We start from the raw sequence: 27,353 nt of genomic DNA, 5'->3' as shown, positions 1-27,353 counted from the left end.
ATGATACATACGTCATTTAATGCATTCCACAAAATTTAACAACACAGTTTGATAAAAATCTTATAATGATTCCTCATCTTGTTTTGATCATTTTATATTTTGATTTAAAAAATATTTTAATTTTATTTTAATATAAATTTATAATACTCATTTTAACAAATCTTATATTATATAATAGTATAAAAGATATGGACAGTAGAAGTTATAGTGCACACACATACATTATAAATAAGTATACAATAACATGTAAGACAGTAATATAATAAAACTTACTCGTGAGTAAAGTGCCAAATAAAGTACTGTATTTTGGCTTTAGAACTAAATTGGTCAATATACTTTTAAAAGTGTCAAATAAATCATTATAATTTAAGAGTTGGAGCCAATGTAATTACTGTATTTTAAAAAAACAAACTATAAGCCGTAGAGTTATTGAAAATAAATTTATGAAAAACAAGATGATGAGAGAAAGGCGACGAAAGAAAAAAGAACAAGAAAATGGACTAGTGAATAAGAAGAGCAACGGGAAAGGAAGAGAAAAGAAAAAGAAAAGAGATAAAGGAAGAGAAAAATGATTTATTGGGAGGGGATGAGGAAAAGTGATGATATGATATGTATGTTAAATAATTTATTTACAAAATATATATATAATATATTGTATATATATATTATCATATTTAATTACGAACTTTTAATCAAGTTTATTTCAGAGTCTCTAACTAAGTCAGTTTGCGAACTAATAAGTTGAGATTTACTAAGTTCAAGTTCGACTAAAGTTTGGTTAGTTTACAAATCGAGACTTTTAAAGTTAGGTTCATTTACTTTAACGAACAAATTTGAATGAGTTTTTTTTGAGTTGAACATCGAGCCCGGCTTAGTTCATTTATAACCCTAATAATGTTAAATTTAATAAAAATAAAATAAGAGTGATAAAGAGTTTAAAATTAAAAATTTAGGTCCGGTCCTAAAATTTGATAATATTATCATTCCAACACTCATTTGGGGGGTGGGGGGAGAGAGAGCCACAAACACACGTTTGGGCATGGGTGGCAAAAGCAGAGCGCAGAGAGAAGGTAAAAGCACGTACAGCCAAACAAACCTTAGCCTTCTATTTCCGTTCCTCGTTGCTCCATATAGCCGTCTTCAAAGTCTCTACTTTCAACACCAGCCTCTACTCTCTCTTTCTCTCTCCCCGGGCATCGGCTATGGAGATGGCCATAGCCTTCCGCAGCTCTCTCACTCCCTCCTCCTCCTCCTCTTCTTCCAGTTCTTTCTCAAACCCTAACCCTAAGAGGAGTCTCACTTTCTCTCCGCCTCCACTTCTCAGGAGCCAATTCTTCGGGCGTGCCTTGTCTTCAGCTTCGATCGACAAAACGCCGTTCCATTCTCGTTCCAGAAATGCAATTCGCACTTCTGTCAAATGCTCCGTCTCTGGAGCTACAGAAGCCGCCGCTGGTAATCCAATTCCGTCAGTTAGACAGTTACCGTTTTTTCTGTTATTGCTTTCACATACACATACATACATGCACAAGTTTGGGGTTAAGTTACTTTGAAAGCTCTTTACTGTTATGTACTAAGGCTTAGCGTCCTAAAATAGACTGAAAATTTAAAATTGATTCATTGTAATTGTAGCTCCCCTACCTTTAGAAGGTGTATGAACTGGCATGGCTGGCGTGTATTATGAAGTGCGAACTTCAGGGCCAATGGGATTCGTTGTGGTTTCAGGTGTGTTTGCTGGATTTGTAGGCCAAATGTGGCTCTGTCCAGAAAAGGCTCTCTTTTTGTAGAAGAATTGGGTGAATGTAACATTATGTTCCCAAATCTTAATTAGTCTTACTATTTTGTAGTACCGGTCAACCTTAACCATTCAAAAAATGATAATTCAAAGTTTAAATGGAGATGAGGAGGGCGGAAGGAAATTTTTAAGGAATTTCTTTGATAATAAAATCAAATTGTCATAGAAGAGGCTATTTTTCTGTCCTGTTCAAATCATATATCATTTTACTGTTGGGTATTTTGCATGGCTACTTTACTGGTGGCCCATTTAATTTCTGAGTTAAGGGGTGTGAGTGATACTAAATCATCTACATAAAAGTTGGAAATGAATGTTCTATAAGTTAGTGATGGGCACCCTGGAATTTACAGGGAAAATCATGTAATATATCTTGATAAAACGAGTTTGTGATAACTTTTGCTTAAAAAAATGGAATGTACTTGTGGACTTGGGCATGTTATTGACCTTTTCTGATGGGTTCATTTGCGTCATTGCTTCAGAGAAAAGGAGCCAATTAATGAGGAGAAGGGATGTAAGGAATATAGCAATTGTTGCTCATGTGGATCATGGAAAAACCACATTGGTGGATGCAATGTTGAAACAAGCAAAGGTAGAATTGAGCCTTTCATGGATCCCATTTCCAATTGGTTTTCCTTGCAAATTGATCCTTGAGTTGTTTTTCTATTTGAGACTAGAAGCAACACAAGATTGGCACCCCCTCATTGGATATTATAAAGTTGAAAAGTTAAAGTTGTAGCTTATCATACCTATTTCATCTACTTCCCTCTCAAGCATGTCTACCAATCTTTTTATCTCATGTCCAAGTCATCTTAATTGCTTAACCCGCATCTTATCTTCAATAAGAACCACTCCTACCTTATTACGTATAAATTTGTTTCTTATTTTGCCTTCTATTATAAGGGTACACATCCACCATGATGTCCTTATCTTAGTTATACTCATTTTTTTCATATGTTGGTACTTTATTGCCTAGTATTCTTAGTCATATAACAAAAATGATCTTATAACTTCCCAATCGAACTTCCTTTTATCTTTAAAGGGATTTTTCTAATGAATAAAATGTTGGAAGAAATTCCCCACTTGACCATCCTCCCTTGATTCTACGAGTAACATGCTCCATTATCTCCTATTCTTTTTGAACAATTGATGCAAGATATATAAACTGATATATATATATATATATATTTGTGGGATAAATTGATCTCCAAGTTTCGCAATGACATTGTCCACACTTCTTTTTTACTAAACTTACATTCCACGTATTTTGTTTTCAATCTACTCAATTTGCAATCTTTGGATTCTAAGGTGTTTCTTGATCATTTAAATATTATTTACACACGCTTTTGTCTTATCCATCAAGACAATATTGTCTACAAATAGAATATATGAAGGCACTTCTTCTCAGATGTGTTATTGTGAGTTTATCTATCATAAGAGCAAAGAGGTAAAGGCCAATGCAGATCCTTTCAGTGACAAAAATACCTGATTGTAAAAACTACAGTTGATAAAAGAAGATGACTAGATCTAATATGAAGCTGTTACAGCTCCTTTAAAAATCAATTCAGAAATATGCTGGCAATATGCCTAACTTACTCATTATTTTCATAACCCTATGGTTTCATTGAACAGAACTGGGAATGACTTTGTATTGTAATATAATATCAATGATTTTAGGGGGATAGTAATGGCATTTTTACTTCAGTTTATGTACTCCCTCCTTTTTCTACCATGCTAATATGTGGTTTTACAAAGTTGTGCTCTTTTAAATGAGTGTAAATGCATTTAATGGAAAAAACTAGAATGTAATTTTGAAAAATTGATGCTTTGTTGAGGGGTTGAACATTAACATTGTCTTTCCCTTAAAATGTTTGATTTTCCACTGTGGGAAAATGGTAGGACCTAGGGGATAGGTGATTTTGTGATTATGAAATGTTCTGTTATGAGACAAATATTTACGAATATTTATTGCATTGATAGAAGTTGGCATCCCAATTACTTATGTTTTTGTGTTAGCAAAAGTTTATTAGTCCACTGAGGTGTTCATATTCATTGATTAACTTATGGGATTCTTTGCCTGAACATGCAGTCTGTGGAGATATCAGTTATCCCATCTCAAAGATATTGTCAGCCCTTTTACGTTTTGCAATTTATTGGGGTAGAATGGTGAAAATTGTTATTATTACTAATATTCCTTTGTACAGGTATTTCGTGATAATCAAGTTGTACAAGAGAGGATAATGGACTCCAATGATCTAGAGCGTGAAAGAGGAATAACAATACTTAGCAAAAACACATCAATCACGTATAAAGATACCAAAATAAATATAATTGATACTCCAGGGCACTCTGACTTTGGTGGGGAGGTGGAACGCATCCTCAATATGGTGGAGGGAGTTCTTCTAGTGGTAACTATTCTTATAATCTCTGTTTGAAGCTATTAGTGCACTGTAATCATTCAATTAAATTGTGGACGACTCTCTTGAGTTGTTGTTTGGGTTTGTTTTCTTGGTGCTTCGATGATTACAACAACCATGAAGTATGAGCATAGGACCTTTTAGGCACACTGGCATTTGGAATTTTTTAAGCAAATGTGTAGACAACAATAAAGTGTAAACATTCCTAATGAATTCAAATGGTAGGATGAAAAGGCTGAGATGGATGTCCTATTAAATGGCTGTAACTTGTTACGTCCCCTTCCCCTCGCTCTCCTTCTTGTAAGTCTATAAGATGGTCTTACAGTGTCAGGAATGTTTTTCATGACTTTTTGTCTTCTCAAATGGTCTGACATTAATGGCAATAATCCTGGCATCGGTCAAGAATGTGCTTTTCAAAAGCTGATTTGGTTTTATAATCTCTCTTCCTGCTTGATTATTATAAGGACCTATTAAGTTTAAATCCAACAACAAGCAATCACAAGTCTTAATCCCACTAGACGGGGTGGGCTCCATGAATTCTAGACCTCTATGCATCTCTATCCACGGCCATATCCTCTGTGAAGCCTATTAGCTTCAGCATCCACCCTCATAAAAATGGACATTTGTGTCATCAGAATTTCTGACTGTGATTTCAGAATGTTATGTAGTAAATCATAGTCAATGACTAGATTGTGGATTTCTTGGTGGTCAAATCTCCAGTTCTTCTCTCATCACCTGCAACTGAAGTACAAAGCTTGTGCAATTGAATCATACACAAAATGTTTGGATGGTGAGAAATGGCCTTGGCATACTTACTGGTTATGCAAACTTTCATATTTGATCTTATTACTAATCTAAAAACCCTACATAGTAGTATAAATCTTTCTATATTTCATATACAAATTTCTGTTTCAATCTAGTCTGTAACAAATAAAAGCTATCATGAGAGAAACTATTTATCTCTCTGAAAAAGACTTGTCTGAAGATTGGTACCATAACGGTATGAAAGCTTGGAAGGGTTCTCTTGCTTTTTTCTATGGGATCCAAAAGATTGGAACTAATGAGCTGTTTGCAGTTAATGAAAAATTTTCTGGGCTACACATTAGAATAGTTTTTACTTTTTACAGTACCTCAACTATCTGTTTCCCTTGCACTCTGAGTTGGTGACCTCTTTTTCTGAGTTATACTTTCTTGTATTAAAATGGCATAAATAATTTTTTTGGCTTGTATATATTTTTGATTAATGTGTTTTTTTCTAGTAGTATATTACAACTTCCATTTATTGGCACTGTTGCCCTGTTGTTTGGGTTGGGTGACTTTGCTTCTTTTGTTGTGTTATGCATTATCTTAAAGGTTGTAATCTTAATAGTCTTCTGTTGGTGCATATGAGTATGATATTGACAAACACATGTGGCACTTATTTGTAGGTAGATTCTGTTGAAGGTCCAATGCCACAAACAAGATTTGTCTTGAAGAAGGCTCTAGAATTTGGTCATGCTGTTGTTGTTGTTGTTAACAAGATTGATAGGCCTTCTGCTCGTCCAGATTATGTCATTAATTCCACTTTTGAACTCTTTATTGAACTAAATGCGTCAGATGAACAGGTACTGTTGCGAGGCTGTTAGTAGAGACATCTTTTTTTGTCTTTATTGACAGAGTTTGATATCCTTTGAACTGTACATTATTTGATGTGGACAGTTAGCAAAATTATACTGAGGGACAAAGTGCTTCTAATCAAACATTTTTGCACTTATTATGCAAATTTAGATGGCTTCTGTTTTTAAATTTTAAGTAATATCTGGTGTTCTAAATGCTATTCAAATCTGGTCTAGACAAGTAGACTTGATGAATTATCCCTCAAGATATTTCCTCTCTAATTTGTCTTGGTGTCTATCTCTGATGCTTCAGGGGTGCTTTGGTGTCATCTGCAGTTGCTACCATCCATTGTTTACTAACTGACTCATCCCATGTGCAGTGTGATTTCCAAGTAATCTATGCAAGTGGTATTAAGGGAAAGGCTGGACTTTCTCCTGATAATTTGGCAGAGGATCTTGGTCCACTCTTTGAGTCCATAATTAGATGCATACCGGGCCCGCATATTGACAAAGATGGTGCACTCCAATTGCTTGTTAGTGGTTCTCTTTTATATTGATTTTCTGTCTTCCCTGTTGTTTTCTGTCTATTATTAACCGGATTGTTATTCCTCTTTGATTAGATATTGCAAAACTTCCTGAATTACATATTGATTTATCTCTCTTTGGTAGGATGTTGGAAGAACAATTGAGTGTTATGGAAACCCGAATTAGTTAGACTCTTTTATGATAAATAATATCTATTAAGATTTATGAATTCTAAATTATTAGGGCTGAACCATTTTTTCTGGGAAATTACAAGAATAGTAAAATATGGAATTCTTCAAGGGAAAGGAAAGACCAAGAAAAACTTGGTGAGCTCTTAGGCATGACATGGGTTATAGTGGGCCTATAGAAGAGATGGTAATAGATAAAGATGATTGGTAAGCTAGGTCTAGAAATGAGTTGGGTCAAGCCGAGTGGTGGTTCAACTCGACTCAATTCATTTAAAAATCGGTTCAACTCTAGTTTGAAATGAACCAAGTTTTTTGGCTCAAGCTCAACTCCAACCAAGCTCATGAACTGCTTGACTCAACTCGTTAGGCTCAAATAACATCCAAATGAGCCAATATGAACCAATGAACCAAGTTGAACCAATTATCATGACCCCAAGGGCATTTTAGGGAATATTTGTAATAATAGATTGCATGTATTTTTTCCTTTGTGTACTTGTTGCTTTGCTGATTTGTACCTTAACCTAGAAAGCGTATAAATAGGCTGTAACCTAGAGAATTAGAGGTTTTTGAATGATAATTTGATTTCAGTCTTTTCTCTCTACATTCCTCTCCCTCAATTTCCTCTTCTCTCCCTCAATTCTCTTTGTTTCTATTCTATCTCTCTCTTCCCTGTATTCTTCTCAAATTCCTTTCTAAACCCTAGCCAAACCCTAGGGTCGTGTCACCAAGCAGCTAGTGAGCTTGGTTCATTAGCTCAACTCATTTAACTCAACTCAACCTAAGTACAAAAAATAATAATAAAAGAAATCTTACTTCAACGCACCAAAACTTAATCATTTGGGAAAAAGATGCATGGATCAAATATGCAATAATTTTGAATTAATAAATTTATCACAATCAATTATATATTATGCGCAAATTAAATTTACTATAGGATATTCATTAAAAAAATAAATTTCTCTTCACAAATAAAGTATTTTACAGTACTTAAAATTTTAAGCTTGAAAAATTCTTTTCGTGTATTTTACTATTAAGATATAATATAACATGTATTTTACATATATTATAACATATATTTTATATTTTATATATGTTATATGTAATTCAATTGAGTTGGCTCATGAACCAAATGGGTCGAATACATCACAAATCGAGCTTGACTCATTTATTATTAAACGAGCCATTTTTTTAGCCTCTGTTCAACTCATTTGGCTCATAATCTCAGTTTATTGACCTAGATAATGAGCCGAGTATCGAATGGCTCTGCTCATTTCCAGCCCTAGCTATAATCCATATAGCTAATCCCACCTAGTGGGATTAAGGCTTAGTGTGTTGTTGTTTTTTGTAGTACAATATGAAATTCTTTCAAGTAGATTTCCTTGGAAGGACGGATAAGAATTATAATAGGAGAAAATTTAACATGTCAGAGACTTTTAGCTGGTGAGTACTTTGTTTTTAGTTGTACCCTAAGAAGCATAGACACTTCTAAGAGTTGTATCTAAGAGTTGTTATGTTTGTTTTAAACATCGGCACTTGTTGGGTATGGCTAATCACACATTGAACACCCATCCAAAGACATATTGTTATTCTTAACTAAGAACATGATACTCCTTGTCCACTTCCATTTTTTTGATAAATAAATGTTGCAAATAGACAACACGACCTTAGGGTATTCATAGAGGACGTTCAATCTCGGATTCACAATAGCCAAAAGGAAGCATAAACATACATACACAAAATAGAAACAAAAGGAAACGAAAAACGAAAGGAGGCAAATATTTTACCGTGGTTTACCTCAAAATGAGGCTATGTCCACGTTGAGCTCTGGTGAGAAGAGCTCACTACACTAAGATAAGAATCGGAGATTACAACCTCTCAAAACCCTCACAAATACTCTCTATACAAACAATGGTTCGCTAACAAAACTGCCCTATAATCACAAATACAAAATAAAGGCGTAACCTATCGAACCAAAGAACTCAATAACACTATACAGAGCATTTACAGAGAATGAAAAGAGAAGCAAACCAGAAACTCTAGCCCGAAGACAAAGACCTTCTCCCTCCCGATCTTTCCTTTCCTCGTTTCTTTTCTTTCTTATCGTCTGACCGTTCACATCTTGAGGAGATAGATTAAAAGCAATGATGGATGGCTGGGATCACGCCTCACAAAGCATGGTTGAGAGGCTAAGATCAAATCGTGCAAGCACAATTGATTATTTCAACAGAAATAGCAGTCGGGCAGGGAATGCAATCGAGCGAGGACAATCAACAAGGACAATTAGGCGCCATCAAGAAGCAGCGGATGGTTGCCATGTGTTGCCATCCAGCAGGTGCCACATGGCAGTCTGCAGTTGCAGCATGTGGCCTTCCGATCTGCTAAATCCAATGACTTCGTTTGGTGCTTCACTACCATCAATAAAATTGCAAGAGTAGATACTAAAAGAATTTTTATTTACATTTCTTTTTCAATATGTAGAAAGAAAAAATATATATTTATTTATTCTTTTTGTTGCAATGTAAGCATAGTAGCAATCCGAAAATGATTAAATTGTTTGTGCTATAATGTAAATACACATAACATTACACTTAATTGTTTTCAATTCCCAATGTGTTGTGTCTTGATTTTTTAAAAATTATTGTGTTGGCATGTCTGTGTTGTGTCACGTTTGTATTTATAGGTTTATTTTCACTAATGATGTATAAAAGGTATAGGTTTTTTACCCTTTGGTAACTCTTTCCTAATATTCTTGTCCCAAAAAAAGTAGCCATATGCTGTATAGCTCCATTTTTTGACTAATTATATACTCACATCAAGAGCAAGGATCACCAACTGAGCTTCCAGTTTCTCTTAGGTGCCAAATACTCTTTAGCTTTCTCTATTACTTAAATATATTTAAAAGGAAATGAAGTGAACTTCTAGCTAAACTCTATGTTGTACACTAAGGTAACATTTATTAAAATGACCAAGATAAAGCTGTATCAAGATAAGATTGGAATGCTTTCCGGACTGAGATATGGAATAGTCAAGATAAGATTGTGAAATGTTCTAAGATTTTTATTAGATTGGTTGTTAATTTTTTTGGAATCCATTGAGAATTGTACTTTTTCTCTCCATATGTTTGTTAAATGTATATGATAAGCACCAAGATAAGGATTTTTTATCAAAATATCCCTATTACCAAATTCATTCAAAATTGTATGTTAACATCAATAACAAATTTATGATTAAAATAATGTTTTATGATTTATATGAATTGTCAAAAAATAAAAAGTGTTTTATTTTCTGAATCCATGTTAAAAAATAGATTCTAAAAAGACTTAGAAAGTAGAAATAATTATTGGTGGAGTTACAATAATTCCACTTAGATAATTAAAAATTACCAAAACATATTTTCATATTAGATAATAAAATATAAAATTGAATAAAAGAATTTAAAAAATCGATGAAAGGAATTTGTATTAGATAATAATATATATATATATAGAGAGAGAAATTTAAATTTTAAAAATCGGTGAAAGGAATAATGTCATTTAAGTTTTAAAAATTGCCAAAACATATGGCAATTTAAAAATGTATTAAATGACATTAGTTATAAGACTTAATAAATAAGTTCTTTTAAAATCTACCTTATTGTAAAAATAAGACTTAACAAATTTAAATTTTAAAAATGTATTAAATGATATTAATTATCCTACAAGGGGTATATAGGTAATTTATGCCTATTTGTAAAATCTCAGATAAATTTATCTGGAGGGAGGGGAGGGAATAAATTTATCTGTAAAAAATCAGATAAGAAGTCATGTGAGGGTTTTTCTAGGAATCGTCAGATAAGTTTGATAAACACGTTGGAAAGCTAAAAAGTCTGGAATACTTCCCATATATTACATTTTGCACCCCATATCTTGGTTAACAAACACTACCTAAACATGCACAGGTTTTCCATGAAATGTTATAATGATAAAAAGATGGAAATAAGCCTGCAATAAGAGAAACCACGGATATATACTCAACTTCTGTGGCATGTTATAACTGTGGTATCTGTTCGTATAATATGAACTGTAAAACTTTATTAAATATTTCCTTCTGGAGGAATTCTCTTTTGTAGCATTTATTGTCAAATTCAATGCAAGTCTGATGTATTATGCTGGAGCTGATTATAACTGTGCTATTAAATATATTTCTAGGCCACAAATATTGAGTATGATGAACATAAAGGGCGGATAGCCATTGGACGTTTGCATGCTGGTGTTCTACGAAGAGGAATGGATGTGCGGGTGAGTCTACTTTGGAGCTAAAGTCTGTTCATTTTGGTAATGTTTTGGGAGAAAGGAGAAAAAATATGTGATAATTTTATTCATAGTTAGCCATCTATATGCACACACACAATTCTCCAAGGTACAACTAAGAGAAACATCACATTATGTACAACACTACAAAGCTATATTCTTCTAACAGTTAATATATCATAATTCTAATCATATTGTTGAAATTAGCATACTGAGATGCCCCATTTGTGCATTTTGATAATTTAGCTTGGGAATCATTTACCATCATCACTGATTTCTGAAATTTACTTCTATTAATTAATTTGAATAGTTCAGGCATTAATCTTAAAGGGACAATCTTATTACCAACTTTTGGATTTTTTGAAGTACTAATTGATTGTGACTGTGATATGCCAGTTTGTGCATGCAAAACCAATAACTTGTAAGAGAGCTAGCTAATGAGCTATGATTGCTTAAAAGACTCAAAAAATCCTATATAACCTTATGTGCCTCTTCTGGAAACATAAAAATGGAAAAAATTGCAGCAATGAGCTCCCATCCTCCTTAGGATCAATTACATATATGGCATGTATTTTGCAGTAATATGATGAATGAACACCTGCAAATTTTCTTAACATGGTGATGACTAGTTTTGTTCTTTGCAGCAGGAGGTCCAGTTCTTGGCTTCCTCATTCCCATATTTCAGAATTAGTCTTACTCTCTTATTATGAAAGAAGAATTGTTGATCTCGTTTTTCTATTACCTAACCTGAGTGGATTCAGGAACTCACATGCTATATGAGACTTTTTATGCATAGACATGCATGGTAAATGAACATATATCTATAATGGATGAAAGAACATGCATATATACATGATGTAAACATGGCACGGCGTGTGTCTTTCACCAACCTCGTATTCTGGCTATCAATACACTTTGAGTTGTCTTTGTTGTTGTTAGCAATGTAGCTTAGGTGGATTATTGAAGGATTTATGACAAGATAGGCTCCTATTTGGAGATTGGGACAAAAATTTCACAGTCATAAGAGTTTAGAACATTAGTTTGAAGATTTTCTCTTGCATTTTTGAGTTGCCTTAATGTTTGATGTCTTATCTGTTGTTAATTTCTTTTTGTGTGATTTTTTTGGATTTTAAGTTAACAAATGGCTCTACCATTTTCATGGAATTGTTCTAGGGAACATAGTTATTAGAATCACATGATTTGCAATTTGAATCATGCGGTTCGATACAAATCTTAACTAAAATGATGTGGATCTATAAAGGTATTGAAAATTGGAAAAAATCAGAAGTAAATTGCAAATTGTTGCTCAAACAACAAAATCACACACACACACACCCTAATACCACTGTAGCCTTTAAACCCAACAACAAAGATAAGAGACTATATTGGAAATAAAACACAAACAGCAAACGCAATCATAAAATGATGGAAAGCATAATAACACGAGATATTTACCGTGGTTCACCCAAGAAGGGTTACATCCACGTTGAGCTCCGACAAAGGAGAGCTCATTGCACTATCGGAGTAAAAATAGGGTTTACAATACTTACAGTATACAAGCCTCACAACCACTCTATTTACAGAGACTGGTTCACTACCAAAATTGCCTCAAAACCATAAAAAAGAGGAAAATCAGAGGCTTACCCTATTGAACCAGAGAGAAGAACACGAAGAAACCAGAGAGTATGAAAACAACAAAATGAATCAACCCTCAGACCCTAAGCGTCTCCCTACACTTTCTCTCTCTCAATCTTTGATTAATTACAAATCTTGATGCACAGTAAATAAATAAGGGTCGCATGATGCAAATGAGTGGCTTGGATTGCAGCAGATAAAAGGCAGCATCGACGGTCCAGATTGCGCACAAGGACAAGTCATTTGGCATGATCGAGAGAAGGACGACTGGGTGGTTGCCAAGCTGCCCTTCGCTGCCACATGGCAGTGGTTGCTGCTGACCCTCCTGCCCGGCTCCTTTAATTCTAAACGGCGTTGGTAAATGCTTCATAATCAACAGAAATAAAGGGAATTGTTCAATTCTCATTACAACCCAAGCTAGAATGTTGTGTGGAAATAAAATCACAAAAAATGTAAAGTTATGCCATTCATCTATGTTCCGATATGAATATACATGTATATATAATTGTACATGTTGTAACATTTGTATTAGATTAGATTAAATGTAATCATGTATTTTGTATTGCTGCATATTTTAATTCCTAATTTAGTGTTAGATTTAATTTGTTCTCCTAGAAGGTCTGTTTCTAGAAGAAGGCTGCCAGCTTTATGTGTTAGTTATTCGGTTAGGCTGTTAGTTAGTTTTATTCCTTGTGCTCCGCCACCCCTATATCCTATAAATAGAGGTCGTGGATAGGTTTGTAAGTGTGTGAGTCTTAGTGTGCCAGAAATCGTGAAGGATTGTTTCCGGTTTACTATCTTAAGTTGGGATTGAGTGCGAGAGGTTGGGAGTGGCTGGTTCTTAGCTTGTATTCCCTATTTTCCTTATAGCTTTCAGTGTATATGGGCGGGAGGGATTAAGTTCTCGTTGTAATCATCCTTGGTGGCTTCAAGATAGTGGATTTCAGTGGCTCCTAAGCAGTCTGGATGTAGGTCTTGGATTTCAAGACCGAACCAGGATAAATCTTGTTGTTTTCTTGTGTGGATGTTTTGTTTTTTTTTCTGTTCTTTGTTATCAGTATATTCTTGAGTTAGGAAGCTGGTTGGGTTGAGAGAATAGAGTGGAAAGCTGTGAGATACTCTAACAGTACATATGCACACATATATGAATTTGTGTGTATATATATGTAAATACATGGATGTAGATATGTATGTATATATGTATCTATGTGCATGTACATATATATATGTCTATATGTATGCATGTGTATATATTTATGTGTATGTTAGTATATGCACGTATGTATGCATATATGCATATGTATCTATGTAAATGTATATATGATATTGAAAGAATTAGGTGTAGAACTATGAAAATACTCCACCGTGAATGGTTTCATTAAACTATGGAAATATATACAGAAAACTTCCTAAAAAAATCTGCTAAAAACCTCTCTTACCTGTCTCCTATTTCATAGGAGTTGATTACATGTCTATCTCCTACTTTATAGGAGTGGATTTACAACACTCTTAGATAACTATTTTACAGATTATGATTAGCAAGAATTAGGATATCTCAAGACTGATTTATCCTTATTTCTTGGGCTGAATATATGCTGTCAACTTTATCTTTTTTCCCGTGCCATTCTTTCTTATCTCCTTCCAACAGATATTACATATTCTACAGGAATATTTATTAGTTTTTTATTGAGTAATATATGATTTGTACTTAGATTTTATGCATTTTTTGGTTTAAAAAATGTATAATGAATCTCAAGATTCAATTTGATTCCTGATTCTCGATTAGCAAAAATGAACACATTGATTCATGATTCAAATCTTGATTTGACAACTGTGCTAGGGAAACAGAAATGAAAATAATTGACTGGTTGAACTGTTTCAGGTATGCACGACAGAGGAAGCTTGCAGATATGCAAGAATCAGCGAACTTTTTGTGTATGAGAAATTCAGTAGGGTTGCTACTGACGCTGTGGAAGCTGGCGATATCTGTGCTGTTTGTGGCATTGATGATATCCAGGTAGATTTAGACTTGTTTTGTGTGATTAGTTATTTCTATCAAATGGTTTTTTATCAATCATTTCATTGTGTAATTGTCAAGCTAATTTATTTTCTTTATTTAGATTGGGGAAACAATTGCTGATAAAATTTCAGGGAAGCCATTACCAGCCATTAAGGTGGAAGAACCTACAGTAAAAATGGCTTTTTCTATCAACACCTCACCTTTTGTTGGGCGTGAGGTATGTTGCTAAATAATGGTACACTAGATTAGTTCTCTAGACTCATTATTTATTACTGGTCAAATTGTTTGAATGCTTGATTTCTAGTCATTGCCTCATTGATAATTGGAAGCCATATTGCATGATTCTCATGTTCCTATCATTTCTCTTGATTCTCTTAAGACCTAGGAATTATTGCAGGTTCATCTGTAACCAAATTACATGAGAATGATGAGACCAGCCAATAAAATTTGAAACAAGACCAGTATATGTTATGGCATATATAAGGTTTTCTTTTTGACAAGTACTATGATTAATATAAGATATACTTGATATTATATGTAGAGTCAACTTCTCAAAACCTATTACTGCATTTTTCATTCATATGCACAAATCTTGAAATGTGTCTTACTTCCAAACTCCTGAGCAATGGGCAAAACATTGAGGAATGAATTCTGCTACTGGAATCTCATATGAACCTCAAGCCCCATAATTTTTTATTTTCTAAACTAAATAACTCATTCCTTTAACATTTTTATTTTCTAAAGTAATACATTTTATATGTAGATAACTAATATAGATGATTTTTTCATGGATACATGGGTACTCGTTAATGTATATATATTCATATGGAAATTCAATTAGAACTTTGAGATTTTGGAAAATAAGACTATAAGAGGTCATAGTCATGGATTTTTTTTTCCTTTTTTTGTTTTTCATTAGAAGCTTAGAGCTGAAACATGCCATTGGCTGCCTCATGGTTCAATGTCTCTGTCTTGGTCATTGTTGAGGGGTGCTGAGATGATCATTCATGGTGTCTTTTCTTTGTGTGGGCTAGTGCACCCATAACTGATTAAAAAGAAGTAGAAAGAATCTTAGGACCTGTTTATTTGTGGAGAACTAGAGTAGTTTTCTAGAAAATATTTTTACAGAGATAGAAAATTAGAAATTGTGTTCCAAAATGATTTTTTTTTCTAAATTGGAGAATAGAAAACAAATTTTCTATTTTCTAAAATTTTATTAGATTTTAGAAAACATCTTAAAGATGTTCTCTACTCTTTTCCTTCATAAAATTTTCATTGTTTTCCACTTATTTCCTAGGGAAAACATGCTTTTCTAATTTGACCCCTGACTTCGAATCCTGTCAACATGTTTACCCTTTTGCTTCTCTTTTTTCCCAGATTCATAGCCATCCTCTTCCCTTCATCTCCTTTGCCCATACACAATCACCCTGATTGTTGAAACATTGAAATGTCATCTCCAACCCATCCTCTTTGACCTGTCGTCCCCTTTGAAGTTGATCATCGGAACATTGTCGATGTCATTCAAAGTTCCTCCCTTCTCTTCTCTAAAAAGACGGCGATTGTGGCTCTCAAGTAGAAAATAACATGATTTTTGAAGTCGCAAACTGGTTTCAAATTTAATAGAAATGAATGCGTTTTTCATTTTTCTCTGATTTTCTATAGAAATGAAAACATGGAAACAGAGATGAAAACTAGAAATGGAAAACATAAAACATTCTCCACAAGTAAACAAGCCCTTACGGGTTGGAATGCCAAATAGGACTGAGTGTTCTGTAAAGTAAATATATAATTGAGTACTGATAAAACTTTAGCAAGAAAAATCATGTATGTTTCCAGCAAAATATGACTCAATATATATAGTTACGAGGTTTAACAACCCACCTCCTTAAAAATAGGACAAACTATTTGATCAACTATCATGAAACAAACAAACAAATAAGGACCAAAACTCAGTCCACGTCGACCATAACCATTAGATAAGGATAAAACAATAAGACACAAGCCACCGGATAAATCCAATAAAATTGAGAAAATCACACCTCTTATCTTCCGACACTCCCCCTCTAGCTGGTGAATGGATATCTTCCATTCCCAACTTGCTTGTTATCCTTTGAAAAATTGCACCCAGAAGACCTTTAGTGAGTAAGTCCGTAAGTTGATTTCTTGTAGACACAAATGGTGTACAAATTAGACCACTTTCAAGTTTTTCTTTTATAAAATGCCTGTCAATTTCCACATGTTTAGTGCGGTCATCTTGCATTGGGTTGTGTGCAATATTAATAGTTGACTTATTATCACAATATAACTTCATTGGAGCCTTCCATCTGACTTTCAAATCTTCTAGAATTATTTTTACCCATAACAACTCACAAATTCCAAGGGCCATTGACCTGAATTCAGCCTCTGCACTTGACCTTGCCACAGTTTCTTACTCCTCCAAGCCATAATATTCCCCCCCTAGGAATGTGTAATATCCAAATGTTGACCTCTTGTCAACCACTAACCTTGCATAGTTAGCATCTGTATAGGTTTCAAGAGTTATTTTTTGCCCTCTTTTGAACAAAATTCCCTTACCTGGTGTACCTTTTAAGTAATGCAAAATTCAATGCACTACTTTCAGGTGTATCTCCTTGTATTGTGCATGAATTAACTAACAACTCCCACAACATATGCTATGTCTTGCCTAGTATATGACAAATAAATGAGCCTCCCAACTAATCTTTGGTAGAGGCTCTTATCTGTTGTTGTATCTTCTGGGTTGTCACCAAGTCGATGATTAGGCTTAATAGGGGTTTCAGTAGACTTGCATCCTAGCGTACCTGTATCTATTAATAGGTCAAGAATATACTTTTGTTGGGATAGGAAAATCCCTTGCTGAAAGTGTGCCACTTCTATACCCAAAAAAATACTTCAGCTTGCTTAACTCCTCAATTTCATCTTAATGCCTCAGATATTGTTTTTGGTATAGGAATGGAACTTATGTTGGTAAGAAAGGCTTTATGACTAGGGGATAGATTTTTGTAGGACATGAATTGGTGTAGAGGATGCTTTGTGCAAGCTCTAGTTCCTTTATGATTAGCAATAGGAAGTTCACTATTACTTGAGTTAGATGGGTCAACAACAGGTTTGATCTCATTAGGGGAGATGGAAGGAGAAGTGATTACCTCATTAGTCATTATGATCAATGTCAAGACCAGGTGTGGATTCGGATGCTTGAACAAGTGCTAGATGAGCAATTGGTCTCTTTCTTCTTCTATACTTGAAGTGGACAGTGTATAGGTTCCTAGATTGGACCATCTTGTATCTGTTCTTGAGTTTTGGACTGAGTGTTAGATGCAGGTTGTGATAATGAAACAATAGGTTGTAAGTGTGGAACAAATGGGGGTAATGAGGATGGGAATTTGAGAAGAAATAGGTCTCTATCCTTATCCTCAATTATTGAGGTCTCCCCTTGAAGGGAATGCTGAGCAAAATACTAATTTTGTTTAGCAAATGTAACATTTATTTCATAGAATTTTTTGGTTGGTGGATGGAAACACTTATAGCCTTTTTGAGTAGGTGAATACCCCACAAAGATGCATCGAATAGCTCTAGGATCAAGCTTTCCCCTGTGTTGAGAGTGTAAATGAACAAATGCTATACTCCCCAAACACTCTAGGTATAAGACCATTAGAAATTGAGACCTATGGAAAGAATTGAGACAACAGTTGAAGTGGACTTTGGGAATTTAGATTTCTCGAAGGCAATCTGTTCATAAGATGAGTAGCAGTTAAAATGGCTTCCCCCTAGTACTGTTTTGGAACATTTCTTTGAAATAGAAGAGCCCTTGTAATAGTAAGTAGGTGTCCATTCTTCCTCTCGGTCACCTTATTTTGTTGTAGGGTATTAACATAAGAGGATTCATGGATTATGCCTCTTGCTTGAAAATAGGAAGTAAGGAATTGATTGAAATAGTCCTTAGCATTATCAGAGAATTCTTTTGATTTCAACATTGAATTGGGTTCTCACCATATTATAGAAAACTGGAAATATGGAACTCACTTTAGATTTGTTCTTTAAAAGATAAATCCAGGTGTCACGTGTACAATCATCAATAAAGGACACAAATCACCGAGTCCCAGTGATGTTAGGAATAGGAGAGGGACCCCATATGTCGCTATGGATAAGAGCAAAATGGAAAAGAACTCCTTTACGTATTAACTGGAAATGATGTTCTCTTATGTTTTGCAAATTCAAATATGTCACACTAAAAGTCTTCTCTGACTAATCCTTTGGCCAATAAAGGATACATCAATCTAAGAACATTAAAAGATAGACAGCCAAAACGTAGGTGCTATAACCAAATTCTCTCTTTTCGAGACCTTAGGGACTTAGTCAGCAAAGATAGTGGGGAGAACTTAGCTACCCTATTCTCCTGACCACTTTGTTCCTCAAGATAATAGAGACCCTCTTTCTCTCTAGCATGCCTAATCATCTTTCTCGTGTCCTGTTCTTGAATTTCACAATAAGAGGGATGAAAAATCACCCTATAATTAGAATATGTGGTGAGTTTTTGGATTGAAACAAGGTTAGTAAACAACTTAGGTACATGCAGGGCATCTTTTAATATAAGAGAGTCACCGATGCAAACATCTCCTTGGCCGGTCATCGTAGTTGTTGTACCATCAGCTATAGTAATTTTTCTATTGCTAGGATAGGGGATATATGAAATAAACTTTTGGGAGGAACATGTCATGTGATTTGTGGCTCCTAAATGAATGATTCAGACATCTGAGAGAGTAGTATTTGAGGCATTTAGAGCATGAGAGTGGGAAGAAATACCTGAAAAGGTTAAGATACAGGTACCTAATCTAGTTGGTTTCTCTAGGGACTCAAGTAACTGCTTTAATTTTGTAACTTCTTCCTTGTTAAATTCAGCCAGTGATTATGGAGAATCCCCTTCCCCAGATTGCTGGGTGTTTGCTACGTATGCCTGCTCTTGTCTTTTCTACTTGCCTAATGTCCCGTTGTTCTCAGCTTGAGGTTTTCCATGTAGCTTCCAGCATTTGTTTATAGTATGTCTAGGCTTCTTACAATAAGTACACCATAATAGATCCTTGTTTGACCAAGACCCATCTGGTGTTCTTTTAGCCTCACCTCCATGTTGTTCAGAATTGCAATGTTGGGGGTTCATTCTTCTTGTCATTAGAGCTGAATTCTCTATCGTAGGAGGCTCAAGCATAACTCCTCTCCTTCCTTCCTCAGCATGAACTATGGCCAAAGTCTCATTTAGGGATGGCAAGTCTTCTTTCCCAAGAATTTGTACCCTCACTGCATCAAACTCAATATTTAAACCAACAAGAAATTCATAAATCCTTTCCTTTTCAACAAACCTTTTTAGAAGGGCTGCATTTTCACTGCAAGTCATCTTGATACATTGATAATGATCCATCTCCTTCCATAAAGTTTGCAAGAGATTGGAGTATTTAGTGATTGATCGATTTCCTTGCTTTGTAGTAAAAGATTTTTGTTTTAATCTCATAAATTTGGGCTGCATCTCAAACTTTAGAATAAGTTTGCTTAACAACATCCCAAATTTCTCGAGTTGTACTTAGGAACATGACAGTGTCACTTATCTCCAGAAGCATTGAATTCCATAGCCAAGATATTACTATTGAATTTCTTCATCACAAGCCTCAAATGTAGGATCCCCTTTTTTAGGTTCAGTGCCATGTAGATGGCTCAGCTTGCCTCTCTCTTTCAAGAATGTGCAAACTAGCTGGGACCATTTCAGATCATTTTTATCATTTAGCCTATAGGCCGCCTGGATATTTTGTAATTCTTTGATTGGAGTTGTACCTTTGTTCTCTTCATTAACAGTTGTTGTAATAGGTGCCTTAGATACATCACTAGATTCTGTTGTGGTAGACATGATCTCTAGATGACTCTTGCTCGATCTTTCGGGTCAAAAAATGGGGTAGAATATGATCTTGCAGTAGTGCAAGTTTGCAGGGCTTAAGCACACAAAGAATGGTAGTATCGGTTTCTAGGAAAAACTACCTATAGCTCTGATACCCTCTAAAGCACAGAAACGACAAAGACAGCCTGAACGTTTTTCAGGCCATTTCTATAATTTGTGAAACGTCCCGGGGGCATTTCGCAAATTACAGAAAATGGTCGGCAACACGTTTTTAGCAATCGATAACAACCTGCCTGATGCAAAATATATTATATATCGCATATATATGCATAATCGAACGATAGCAAAATAGAGGGAGAAGAACAAGCTGCTTGACGCACTCCATCTTCTTCCATTATATCCCTTAATTTGTATATATCATATATATATATATATATGTTTGTATGCTAGAGGGCCTAGAGAGAAAGAGAGATTAATTGGGAAGGAGAGGCTGCTGCGTGTTTTGGACGGATAGAACAAATGAGGAAGAAGACGGAAGGCACTAGAAATCACGCAAAGGAGAGAGGGGCTGCTGCTTCTACATTTTCAAATTAATAATATATCATAATATTATATATATATATATAAAATGCATCAGTAGAGGGGGGGGGGGGGGGAACATTTCTCCCCCAATTTCAATTTCATTTTGCAGCGCAATGATGCGCTTGCAGAGCCCATCTCTTCAATTGCCTTTTCTTCTTTTCAATCAAATCAACCATTTTTCAATAATTAATTAATTTTGTAATAATATATGTATAATAATTATACACAAAATATTATACAAAAATTAATTACACACTGAGAACATTTTTCATAATATTAGTTATACATCTATTACCAAAATAAAATTCTGCATTAACTTTAACATGTATTTTTACTTAAAATCTCCTAAATAACTATTTTTTATAATTTTCTATATTAAAAATTATATTTACACAAAAACTCCTATATTTTTTTAATTTACACTTTACCCTGCGCTTCCGTTTCCTACTTTTTTGGGAAAAATGTCGTTTTTGTTTCGTATTGGAAATATTTTCCATTTCCATGTAACCTAGTTGATACCATGATAAAACTTTAGCTAGAAAAATCATATTTGTTTCCAGCAAAATAGGACTCATTATATACAGTTTTGAAGGTTAACAACCCACCTCCTTAAAAATAGGACACACTACCTAACCAACTATCCTGAAACAAACAAACAGATAAGGAGCAAGGCTCAGTCCACTTCAACCATAACCATCAGATAAGGATAACCAAAATAACCAACAAATAAAGGATAAAACAATAAGATACAAGCCGCCAGATAAATCCAATAAAACTGAGAAAATCACACTACTTATCTTCCGACAAGTGCACATTACTTTGTGGAAAATAATATGATCCACTGGTCACTACAACTGGATATATAAATGTCAGTTTGACAGAAAATGACATGGGTGAAAACATTGTTATTGGACTCTTCTAAATGGGTTAATTTCTTCAGGGTGCAAATGTATGACACATCTTTGAAATGTCTAGTTTTTTGATGCACCAATGTAAAATTTGCCGCATTGTGATTTCATATTGCAACCTCTTATTACTTGTATATACTGGACCTTTCTGAAATATTAGAGGAGACAACTGGCTGACATTTTACAATCTCGAGGCAAGTTCATCAGAAATTTTTTGAGAAAACCAAAACTGGGAAAGGTTATTGCTAAGAATTTCCTCATTTTTATTCTCATGATGTCCATCTGGAAAGATGATGCATATCTTTTTATACAAAGTGCTCCAATTATTTCCCTAATTATTTACCACAATAATTATCTTGCTGTCCATTTCTGTTTTTCTCCAACTCTTTTTCAGTATGTTCTTTGTAGTTCCAATTTTCTTCCTGGTTTCCATTCCTTGCCTGTGTTTTAGTCATGTTTCACTTCATTTCTGGTATGTTCATGCTTCTATTTCCTTGTCTGAAGACGACATGAAGGTTCTGTTGTGTTGTAGGTTGTATCATCAATATGTCAACTTTATAAGCACTTCCTCAGGTGTTCTGAATTTTATAGTAAGGGCATTTCCCATGTTTGGTTTCAGGGGAAGCATGTTACCAGTAGAAACTTAAGAGATCGCCTCTATCGTGAGCTTGAGCGAAATTTGGCCATGAGAGTTGAAGATGGTGAAACTGCAGATACTTTCATTGTTAGTGGAAGGGGCACATTGCATATTACCATATTGATCGAGAATATGTAAGTAGTTTGAGGTATAAGCTACATTGGGACTCTTATGTTATCTTTTTATTTCATATTTGTATAATAACCTTGTCCATCAGGCGGCGTGAAGGTTATGAATTCATGGTGGGACCACCAAAAGTGATCAATAAAATAGTGGATGACAAGTTGCTGGAACCTCTTGAGGTGATTTTTCTGCAAATTATCATCTCTAATAATGTAGTAATGAACGTAGGCATATTACATGGACTTGGGAATAGATCTTGGGTGTGGGTGTGCCCAGATGTTTGGCCTTTTTGATGAATTCATTCTTTGGGTATTAGTATATGTATATATTAGAACTGGCACAGGTAAGTGGGCACATTATGAACATTCAAGATATGAGTATTATTTTAAATTTCAGCACACGTTCATTTACTTGTATATTAAATGCCTAGTATAACTATTTAGTTAAACAGCTAGCTAGTGGCACCTTCATGTAAAATTCATCAGTATTGTTCAACATCTGAGCACCCATATAACCAACCAACAATTGGTAACTTATCAATTTATTGAGTTATATATGATTGTTCTTATATGATCAAGTAAAAGCAGCAATTTTATAAGTTGCATTGGAGGGATGTGATATTCTGTCATTCTATGTTAGAATCTTGTATGTTGGTGTTCATTAGTCCGCACATAGAATCCCAACACACCAACTTAATTTCTAATGTTTTTACAGATAGCCACTGTGGAGGTACCTGAAGAGCACGTGGGACCTGTGGTTGAACTTCTTGGTAGAAGGCGTGGGCAGATGTTCGATATGCAAGGGCTTGGGTATGTGAAATGCTCTCTTTGCTTATTGATATTATTTAAGTGAGTGCGCGCGCGCGCATGCTTGCTTCCACGCATGCGTGTGTTTCATTTATTTTATTTTTTGTTTAACATAGAAGTCTAGAATTCATGTAGCCAATCTCACATAGTGGAATAACGGTTGGATATGTTGTTGTTGTTGTATAGAACGAACTCTGAAAAGTTATTGCATTTGATAACTTAAATGTGAACAACTAAGAAGCAACATATAATGGTGTTTCCTCTCATGCAAAGTGCCAACTGCATTCAATATTTTCATGCAAGCACATATTATATGAAGTTGCGTCAAGAATTGTTGTTATTATTCTTTTAGTGCTAGTGATCTAATTTGTTATTTGAGACACAGCTATCATGCAAGCTGACTATTTATAGTGTTACTTAACCAACTTGTTTTAGTCATATAGGTTCCATTCGACATGGTCAAAAAATGTCAGTTACATGAATTTTAGAGAAGGCATTGTTGTATGGGGTTACATTGGACTGCTTCTTTAGGTGTAAGCTTTCAGTAAAATAGGGAAGCATATGGATCTGGTTTATACTTATTTGTTATTTCAGGTGAGACCATAAATCTGTAGGTAACTGCTCGAGAGTTCTGAACTAGTATCCTTTAATTGATTATTGCTGTCACTGAAAAATAATGAGATTTCTCACATAACAATGTTGATATGGCCTTTTTAGCTGGGGACAGGATAGGATATAGATGAGATTGGGTGTACTAAATGATAAAGAAAATGTGATTGCTTGTGTGCATGTTTGGTGTGGTAAAACTCTGTTCCAACATCAATCATCAATACAAAGGGATGCTCAGTAGCGATATGGTATGCTAGCTAGTAGCCAAAAGGACATTACCTTCTCCTTACAGTTGTTTCTCTCCTTGTTTTCTTTTGTTGTAGGAGGTCCTCTCCAAGCTCTTTATATGCATATTGGTATCATCTATCTCACATTCATAATCTCACTTTTCTACCAGGTCAGAAGGAACGACTCTACTTAAATATAAGATACCAACGCGTGGGCTCCTTGGTTTGCGAAATGCTATTTTAACTGCTTCTCGGGGCACAGCAATTCTCAACACAATATTTGATAGCTATGGGCCTTGGGCTGGCGATATTAGTACTCGTGATCAAGGTTCACTGGTAATTTATCCTTTCATTGGACTTAATATTTCAACGTTAATGCAATGGCCATGATGGGAAAGCCTTTGGCCAGTGTTTATTGTTATAATTATTGAAGTGTTAGTAGTGCATGATCCTCCTTATCTGATGGGGAACAGCCAGAATGTTGTGAAAGATTGAAGAAGAGAAGAATTAGGGAAGAAAAGAAAAAGAAATTTGAAAAGGAGATCCAAGGGAGGAGAGAAATTCACAAAAGAACATATCAGCAATATTTTATATCAAATCATCAAAACTGATTGTCTGATTATCTCCTAACCTATTTATAGGCTAAATTCCAACTAAAAGATAATTGTCCTAAATTACAATTATCCCAACAAAATAAATAAAAGATAAAATCTAAAAATCTAAAAAAAAATAAAATAAACCAAAATAACCAAAAATCCTATCGTTATTAGGCTATCACCTTTGCTTTATTTCAGTTTATTATTTTGATAGATAATTTAAATTTATAAAATAGTTAATTGTTGTTGAATTGTTAACCACCATTTGATCTAAAAACTTAAGCTGTTAGATAAATGATTAATCTTTTATATTATTATTTTTACTCTTAACATACCTCCTCAAGTGTGGCTAGGCTTCATTACATGACTTGTCCAAACTCATGTAACAAATTAAATATTGGGTCAGTGATGAGTTTGAACTCAGGACTTTAGTATGCTTTGATATCATATTGAATTGTTAACTACAACCTGATCTAAAAGTTTAAATTGTTAGATAGAGAGTTCACATTTATCTTATGCATTATCATTTTTACTCTCAACAATAGCACAATTGTTTTGTTCTCTATTATCCATTAAAACAAATGAAAAAAAAAGTTAAAATGGTTGTTCATTTTCTTTTAAAGTAAATCATATATGTTGTAACCATATGATAGTAGTTGAAAAGTATGTTTGACCTGTGGTAACAGTTCTCTTCAATGCTGGTTTGATGGTATGCTTTTATCCTATTATCAAGTATATGGCAGCTGTATGGTTCTTGCTACTAAACCTATCTCTTATTATCATTTCATACCTGTTCATTCTTCTGTTAAAAGTATGAATTACTTTGAGGCCATTGTGTTTTATAAGTATTGGTGATAGTGTTTACAAGCGGATTGATTTTAGGTTGCATTTGAAGATGGAACAACAACATCTTATGCCCTATCTAGTTCACAAGAAAGAGGGCAGTTGTTTATTGGCCCTGGAATTGACGTATATAAAGGTCAAATAGTTGGCATTCATCAGCGGCCTGGTGACTTATCCTTAAACGTGTGCAAGAAAAAGGCTGCAACAAATGTCCGTTCCAACAAAGAGCAAACAGGTAAGGCAATTTTCAATTACATCGCTCAACTTAGTGTTCCTTTTCCCATAATGGAAAAAGAAAGAAATATCACCCAACCAATCAACTGGAAACTTGTACTGCTGTTAGTTGTTTTCCCTAATTTTGCTCTTTGTACGAATCTTGATGCTATTATGAATTGTTTGTCCTTTATAACTTTGCATGCTGGCTAGTCCACCTTATACAAGTTCTTTTCAAATTCTCACATTGTCCATAATTTTTTGTATTTAGTGCACTACACTCTAGTAAAAATTTCAAGTTCCATAAACTATAGAAGATAAGGATAAGGCTATAGATAGAAAATGAACAGAAAGCTGCAATTCATGTAGTTGACCCCAATTATTGGGATAAGGCTTGGTTGTCGTAAAAGTGAAAATGATGGAAAAAACAAAAAACACAAAAGACAAAGTGATTGAAACTGTTTTGAGAATATTCAGTTACGAGATTGATTGATCATAAACATCTCTCGAGGTGCCTTAGATTTAATAAATATACTCCAAATTAGTGTGCCCAAGAGTCTTTCTGGTTTATAGTCTTAAGCCCTGTATGGGATTTTGCTTAACGTGGCATGCTTACAGCTTTTTTGGAGAAGAAGCTTGTAAAGAAGTGTTTAATAAACTTGAAACACTAACTGAGAAGCACCTAAGAAGTAGCTTATTTGGAAGCCCCCCAGGAACAGAAGTTGAGCCCAAAGATGTATTGACATTATTTTGGAGCATTAAGCCTTGTTTCCTTGCACTTATCTAACCGCAAATTTGTCATCTTCATGATGCAGTGGTTCTCGATACCCCATTGGATTACAGTCTGGACGACTGCATAGAATACATTCAAGAAGATGAACTCGTGGAGGTTACACCCATGAGCATCCGCATGTGCAAAAATCCAAAGGCTGCAAAGAAGGGAAGGTAGAATTCAGTTGTAGACTATGCAAGGTTGGATGCTCATACCTGAAGATTAATCTCTCCCTCTTCCCTATATGGGAGGGTCACAGAAAGCATTTTTTTTTTTCCTTTGAAACTTGCACCTTGCAGGAAAAACAGATTTTTTATTTTATTAGGTACAGAAATGGTGCAGCAAGTTTTGCTCCCTGATCTAGTGAATTTATATCTAGTACATATCCTGAAGGGTTACATACCACCATATAAAGATTGGCAGTAGGTCTAGGTGGAAAGCAATAGAAACTAGACAAACTCCATCTGTATACTTGGATCTTACCGGATGGGATACGTGTAGTATATTTTTGACAGAGGCTCTGTTTTTTGATTATCTTGTAAAATCTATGACGAGTTGGCTGAACATGAATGTATTGACTGTATCGTGAAGATTGAACGTCGATCGATCCCTAACTAATTTTGATGTTGAAGTTATTCTAGGACTGCCAGCTGATAAGATTTGCAGGCCTATTCTTCTAA

At 34.6% G+C, this 27,353-nt stretch overlaps 1 protein-coding gene across 4 annotated transcripts; it reads left to right on the top strand.

Annotated features, from left to right (window-relative positions):
* The first annotated feature begins 1,075 nt into the window (after nt 1-1,075).
* LOC127788947 (putative elongation factor TypA-like SVR3, chloroplastic) lies at nt 1,076-27,353 on the top strand. 4 transcript variants are annotated; one of them, XM_052317665.1, is made up of 15 exons: nt 1,335-1,452; nt 1,630-1,722; nt 2,272-2,381; nt 3,994-4,197; nt 5,634-5,810; nt 6,182-6,334; nt 10,702-10,791; nt 14,321-14,455; nt 14,559-14,675; nt 22,467-22,618; nt 22,702-22,786; nt 23,322-23,416; nt 24,420-24,585; nt 25,728-25,923; nt 26,717-27,353. In XM_052317665.1, the coding sequence occupies exons 2-15, from the start codon at nt 1,662-1,664 to the stop codon at nt 26,848-26,850; spliced, it is 1,875 nt and encodes a 624-aa protein (XP_052173625.1). In that variant the 5' UTR covers nt 1,335-1,452; nt 1,630-1,661; the 3' UTR covers nt 26,851-27,353. The 4 variants fall into 4 exon arrangements, with proteins under 4 accessions (XP_052173624.1, XP_052173621.1, XP_052173623.1 ...); XM_052317661.1 differs by lacking the exon at nt 1,630-1,722 and having other exon boundaries at nt 1,082-1,461; XM_052317663.1 differs by lacking the exon at nt 1,630-1,722 and having other exon boundaries at nt 1,084-1,452.

This window comes from Diospyros lotus, chromosome 13 (genome assembly GCF_014633365.1).
Source record: "Diospyros lotus cultivar Yz01 chromosome 13, ASM1463336v1, whole genome shotgun sequence".
Taxonomy (NCBI): domain Eukaryota; kingdom Viridiplantae; phylum Streptophyta; class Magnoliopsida; order Ericales; family Ebenaceae; genus Diospyros; species Diospyros lotus.
The sequence above is the reverse complement of the archived record's forward strand: the minus strand, read 5'-3'. Positions and strand labels throughout refer to the sequence as shown.